The 6,264-nt window shown below is 71.0% G+C and overlaps 1 protein-coding gene and 1 non-coding gene across 3 annotated transcripts; one reads left to right on the forward strand and one right to left on the reverse strand.

Annotated features, from left to right (window-relative positions):
- Positions 1-272: 272 nt before the first annotated feature.
- MAPRE3 (microtubule associated protein RP/EB family member 3) lies at positions 273-2,588 on the forward strand. 2 transcript variants are annotated; one of them, XM_059834478.1, is made up of 6 exons: positions 273-402; positions 497-642; positions 746-947; positions 1,613-1,764; positions 1,912-2,064; positions 2,330-2,588. In XM_059834478.1, exons 1-6 carry the CDS (start codon positions 282-284, stop codon positions 2,396-2,398), a joined length of 843 nt encoding a protein of 280 aa, XP_059690461.1. In that variant the 5' UTR covers positions 273-281; the 3' UTR covers positions 2,399-2,588. The 2 variants fall into 2 exon arrangements, with proteins under 2 accessions (XP_059690461.1, XP_059690455.1); XM_059834472.1 differs by having other exon boundaries at positions 280-402; positions 746-902.
- Positions 2,589-3,856: 1,268 nt separating this feature from the next.
- Positions 3,857-4,020, reverse strand: LOC132322017 (U1 spliceosomal RNA). Its single transcript, XR_009485002.1, has one exon. It is a non-coding gene; the product is annotated as a U1 spliceosomal RNA (small nuclear RNA).
- Between the last annotated feature and the right edge of the window lie 2,244 nt (positions 4,021-6,264).

Here is a 6,264-nt window from a genome sequence, read left to right on the forward strand (position 1 = left end):
GGGGCTGGGGTCTGCCTGGCCGGGTGGGACACCACGGGGCTGCCAGGGACCCTCATGCCACCCCCCATACCGGGGGGCGCAGCCGAGGGGGGTCTCGTGGGCTGCACCGTGGCAGCCTGGCCCCGGCGTCCCCCGGTGCCGGAGTCCGGGTGGGACGGGCACCCTGAGTCCTGCTGCCCCCAGCATGGAGCGGGGCTGGGCTGGGGGGGGCGCAGCACCGGGGCGGGGGGCACACCGGGGTGGCGGCGCCGGCGTGACGCCCGTCTCTCGGCAGCTGGGGCATGGCCGTCAATGTGTACTCGACGTCGGTGACCAGCGAGAACCTGAGCCGCCACGACATGCTCGCCTGGGTCAACGACTCCCTCCAGCTCAACTACACCAAGATCGAGCAGCTCTGCTCAGGTGGGGCGCGGGTCCCCAGCCTGGGGCGGGGGGACAGGGAGGGCGGCGGGGTGCCGCCGGCCCCCCCTGACGCCGCGGTGTGGGCCCGGCGCAGGGGCTGCCTACTGCCAGTTCATGGACATGCTGTTCCCCGGCTGCGTCCACCTGCGGAAGGTGAAGTTCCAGGCCAAGCTGGAGCACGAGTACATCCACAACTTCAAGGTGCTGCAGGCCGCCTTCAAGAAGATGGGAGTGGACAAAGTAGGTCCATGGGCGGGGGGGCCGCGGCGGGACGGAGGCCGCGGCGGGACGGGGGCCGTGCCGGGAGGGCAGCCCCGCCAGCCCCTCTGTGTGTCCCCCCCAGATCATCGCGGTGGAGAGGCTGGTGAAGGGCAAGTTCCAGGACAACTTCGAGTTCATCCAGTGGTTTAAGAAGTTCTTCGACGCCAACTACGACGGGAAGGAGTACAACCCGCTGCTGGCGCGGCAGGGCCAGGACGTCGCGCCCCCCCCAAACCCAGGTGATCACATCTTCAACAAACCCAAGAAACCCATTGGCACTGCAGGTAATGTCTGCCCCCCGCCCCCCCGCCCGGCCTCCCGCGCCCCACGTCGCTCTGGCCGCGGCCAGGCGTCCCCCCGCGCCCCACCGCCCCTGCCTGCGCCCCGCTCTGCTGCCTGCCTGCCTGCGACCGGGGGGGCCGAGCGGGTCTGCAGGGACACCCAGGGCCGAGGGGGCGACGGAGGGACCCGCGGGGAGCGGGGCAGGGCTCGGCTGCCTCCACGGGTCCGGGGGCGGTTTGGCCCCCCCAGGCCCCCCCCCATGGCTGCCAGCCACCCTGTGCCCTGCCGCCGCGGTGCCCGAGTGCCGCCGTGCAGCCAGGCTGCTCCCGGCCGCCGGTGATGCTCCGTGGGCATGGTGGGCTCCCTGTGCCGGCCCCACCGGAGCGTCTCAAAGGCTGAACCCCCCCCATCCTGCGGCAAAGCCCGGCCGGGCCGCGAGCACCCCTCGAGGCGGGCTGGGGGCGAGATCTGCCAGGGGAAACTGAGGCAGGGGGGGAGGCTGAGGGCAGGACAGCCCGGAGTCGCGGCTCAGCCCCAAGCGCTCTGCCTGCCCTTGCTGCCTGCTGCTGCCTCCTGGCCCCTGCCGCCCCGCACGATGCAGGGGGGGGTCCCCACCGGCAGCCCCCCCGGGCCGGCATTAACCCGTTGGTCCCCGTCTGCTGTCAAGTCCCCCAGAGGACCTCTCCCACCGGCCCCAAGAACACGCCGAACCCGGCCCGCCTCAGCAACGTCCCCAGCAGCATCCTCCGGAAAAACTCCCCCGCGGCCCGCAACGGGGGCACCGAGGCCGATGCGCAGATCCTGGAGCTGAACCAGCAGGTAGGCAGGGCCCCGGCCAGCGCCCGGCTGTCGGCAGAGCCGGGGGACGCCCCGGCGCGGGAGGGAGGGGATGGTGCCGAGCCCCCCCCGGGTGCCGGGGAGCGGCTCCCTCCCGGCCTGGGGCTGAAGGCTCTGGCCCCCCCGCAGCTGATGGACCTGAAGCTGACGGTGGACGGGCTGGAGAAGGAGCGGGATTTCTACTTCAGCAAACTGCGGGACATCGAGCTGATCTGCCAGGAGCACGAGAACGAGAACAGCCCCATCATCACCGGCATCGTCAGCGTCCTCTACGCCACGGAGGTGAGGGCTGGGCACCACTGCCGGGACCCTGCTGCCGGTGCCCCCAGACCCTCGCCTGCTCTCTCTGGGCTTCCCTGGGATGAGACCCCCCCTTCCCCACGGCTGCCCCCGGCCTCGTTTGCTCCCTGGGGTGCCTGGGGGGGGCGGTTTGGGCTTTGCCAAGGCCCTTGCACCGTGCCGGGAGGGGCCGTGGGGATGAGGCGGGAGCGGGAGCGCCCACCCTACACGATCCCTGTGCTGATGGCCGGCCGTGCCCCCCTGCCAGGAGGGCTTCGCCCCGCCGGAGGATGACGAGCTGGAGGAGCAGCAGCCAGAGGACCAGGATGAGTACTAGCCCCGGCACGCTCCCGCGCCCCGCGCCGCCCCGCGCCGTTCCCCCACCATAGACATTCGAGGTCTGAGCCTGTGCGCCTCGCCCTGCACTGTCACACGCCATCACGGTCTCCGGCAGCCGAGCCCACGGCCTCGGCGTCCAGCAGCTCCGGTGGGAAGCCACTGTCTCCATAATAAATAGATGTCCATCCACGGAGGAGCACGGCTGTGCCTACGCCGGGGGCTTGGGGGGGTGGGGACGGGCTCTGGCCACCGTGCCCGGGGCTCGGCCCTCGCCACCCCCACCCCATATTTATTTCCGTTGTCCCCTCCGGTGCGAGTGCCGCAGCCGCCCCGGTATCCCCGCCTGCCCTGCGGTGTGAGAGCGAGAGGGAAAGAGTGAGTCCTTGGAGTGGCACGCGCCGCCTGCGCCCTGCCAGCCCCGCCGCCCGGGGACGGGGGCTGGAGCCGGTGGCCCTGGGACCACTGCACGGGGGTCGGTGCCCGCCCGGCAGCCTGCGGGGAGGACGCAGCTGGGAGGAGGGAGGTGTTGCTTCAGGTTCCCGGGAAGACGAAAAAGAAACCGCAGCCCGGCTGACACCACGGCCGCCCGCCTGCTCGGGCAGATGCAGGCAGCGGGGTGGGGGGCGGCCCTGGCCACCATGGGCCGGGACAGAGTAGCCCGGAGCGGGAGCCTGTCCCCACTGTGGGGCTGGCAGCGCCCCTCTCCCCGCTGTGGGACCCCCTCCTCTCGCCCATGGCCACCGAGGACGTCCGGGTCCGGGTCTCCCGCCCCACGGGGCGCTGGGGTGGGTTTGCCGAGAGCGGCACGCAGCGCCTGCCCTGGCCATCCTCTCCCCGTTGCATCGCTTGTCTGGTCCGTCACCCCGGTTGCGAAGCCTGCATCTGTGTTAAGTTTTATTTAAAATAAACTCGTGTGGTAAAACGTTGTCCCGCCCGTCTCTGGCCTGGCTCCGGGCCCTGCGCACAGCCCCGGTGCTGCGGGAGGTGGTGGGGCTACCGGCAGTGTGCGGGGAGCTGCACCCCGATGTCTCCGTGCCGGGGCATGACCGGGGAGGGGGCAGCGGAGCGTCGCAGGGGCCGGGCCCGCGGGGGTGCGGGGGGATCCCTGGGCCGGGCCGGTTCAGGAGCCCCCGCTCGGGGGTGGGACATTGAAGAGCTGCTGCGGTGGGGGGGGGGGGGGCGCCTGTTTCATCTTCGCCCGAGAACTCACTCGGAATTTCGTTCCTGGAGCTGAGATACAAAAGCCCAGAGACGCTCCTCCGCGCATCGCCCGGGCGGGCTCCGCTGCCCGCCCCCTTCCCGCTCCGCCCGCCGGCGGGGCCGCGGCCGACCGGACCCGCGGACGCGAAACCGCCCCTTCCCCACCCGCCCGCCCCACACACCCGTGAACCACCACAGCCACCGGTCCCACCGCCCCAACCACTACCAATCAGCTCTGTCTTTGGCACCGCCGAGCCAGGGGAGAGCGCGAACGCAGTCCCCCACTACCACAAATTATGCAGTCGAGTTTCCCGCATTTGGGGAAATCGCAGGGGTCAGCACACCCGGAGTGCAGGGGATGAGCCTCGCCCTGGGAAAACCACCTGCATGATCATGGTGTCTCCCCTGCCAGGTAAGTATGACTCACACCCGCGCCCGCACCGCACCACGCACCCGCACACACACACACAACACGGACACCGAACAACAACGCCACGCGCCAAACACCACCACTCCGCCTCACGCGCTCCACCATCTGCCGCCACGAAGACCCACGCAGCCCCCGCGCACACCCGTGGCCGGCGCCGTCGTGGCGCGTTGGGCTCCCGTCATCCCGCGCGGCGTCTGATCTGCATGGACACGCCCCCGACCGCCCCGCCCCGCCCCTGCCGGCTCGCAGCGCCTCCGCCGGCAGCGCCGCGCTCTACATAGCCACGCCCCCGTCCGCAATGCCCCGCCCCAGGTGACGCGCGCAGGGCGGAGCCCCCTGGCGGAGCCCTCCCCCGCCCCGCCCCGCCCTCCCGCGCCCGCCGCGCGGGCGATAGTCGCGACAGCGCTCGGGGGTCGCCCCTGTAACCGGGCCGCAGCGCCGGGAGCCCCGCGGGGCGCGCAGGGAGCCGCCGGCGAAGCTCGGAGAGCGCGGGCAGCGCGTAGCCGGGCAGGTGGCGCGGGGCAGGCGCGCCGCAGCCCCCGGGGATGAGGCCGGGCGAGGTGGAGCCCCGCGGAACCGGGGGGCCGGGGGGCACGGGCAGGGTGCTGCACACGGGGGACCCGGTGACGCGGGCGGGCGGAGAGGCGGAGGCGCTGGGTGCCTGCGTCACCCCGGGCTCGGGGGGTCCCAGCGCCCGGGGAAAGGCTGGAGCAGGGACGAGGCCCGCCCGGACGGGGAGCAGGGCCGGGAAGGCCGCGGCAGCCTGGACGGACGCGGGGCCCTGGGCCCGATGGGACGCACCAGGCCTGCCCTGGGATCGGGCGGGGAGCAGCCCTCGCGAGCCGCGCTCGGGGGCCCCGTGATCGGCACGGTGACGGCAGAGCGGCCCATGGGCGGCAGGAAGCCATCGTCGCCCCGTGCCACATGCGCCGGCCCCGCACCGGAGCAGCCGAGGCCGGCAGCGGTGCCGGGGCCTGCGAGGCCCGCGGGGGAGCATCACCTCCGTGGCGGGTGCCTGGGGGACGGGGACAGCCGCGTGCCAGCCGGCCCACGGCCTGCGCGGGTCAGTGTAGCGTATGGACGGGGACGGAGGGGCGGAAGCCGCAGGCGCAGCCCCCGGCCAGGCGCGGGGATGGCGGCCGGGAGTGGAGCTCGCCGCGGCACTGACTGAGGCGTTACCAAAAATTGTAACCAAGAAAACTCTCCAAAGGAAATGAGAGTTGAGAAAGGCGACAGTGGTTTATGGCAGCACCGGGTGCACGGGGGGATTTCTCCTCCCGACACGCGCACCGGGTTAAAATCATGGCAGGTATTTACCACAGTTAACAAAGTTACGCCTCCTGGTCCTACCCCTGAATTTACTGCTGGTTAATACCGTTCTTACTTCATCTTAAGGCTACAGTTCTCGTTCAATTCACCAGGCATGCCTGGAGAGCAGGGGGCTTGGTCGGGCTGGGGGTGTTTTCTAGCTGGCAGGGGTGGTTTTCCCATGATAATGAGATGACAATGAGGCAGGTCAACTCTAGGGCACTAGTTTGGCGCTCCTTCTATTTTTCTAAAATTCCTCCGTGCGTTAATCGTTATTGCTAGTTAGCGGAGAGTTAGTGCAGACAGTTTTTATCCGTAATACCTGTAAATACCAGGTGCACTTGTTACGAAGCAGCTTCTTTCCATTCTCTCCATCTTTTTCACTCGTTTTTGACCCCGTCTTTCCAGGAGTTCTGTGACAGAGGGGCAGCCACGGCACAGCACCGCGGGACCGCTCCCCGGGCAGCACGGGGGTCGGCGGGACAGCGGCACCGCCCGGGGCCGGGCAGCGGCTGGAGAGGGCCGGGCCCTGAGCCCCCGGGCCGGGAAGGGGCGGGGCCTGTCGGCGGGGGCGTGGCCATGCAGAGCGCGGGCGCTGCCGGCGGAGGCGCTGCGAGCCGGCAGGGGCGGGGCGGGGGCGGGTCGGGGGCGTGTCCATGCAGATCAGACGCCGCGCGGGATGACGGGAGCCCAGCGCGCCACGACGGTGCCGGCCACGGGTGTGCGCGGGGGCTGCGTGGGACTGCGCGGCGGCAGATGGTGGGGCGCGTGAGGCGGAGTGGTGGCGTTTGGCGCGTGGGTTTGTGTTCGGTGTCCGTGTTGTGTATGTGTGTGCGGGTGCGTGGTGCGGTGCATGTGAGTCATACTTACCTGGCAGGGGAGACAGCATGATCATGCAGGTGGTTTTCCCAGGGCGAGGCTCATCA

This window comes from Gavia stellata, chromosome 2 (genome assembly GCF_030936135.1).
Source record: "Gavia stellata isolate bGavSte3 chromosome 2, bGavSte3.hap2, whole genome shotgun sequence".
Taxonomy (NCBI): domain Eukaryota; kingdom Metazoa; phylum Chordata; class Aves; order Gaviiformes; family Gaviidae; genus Gavia; species Gavia stellata.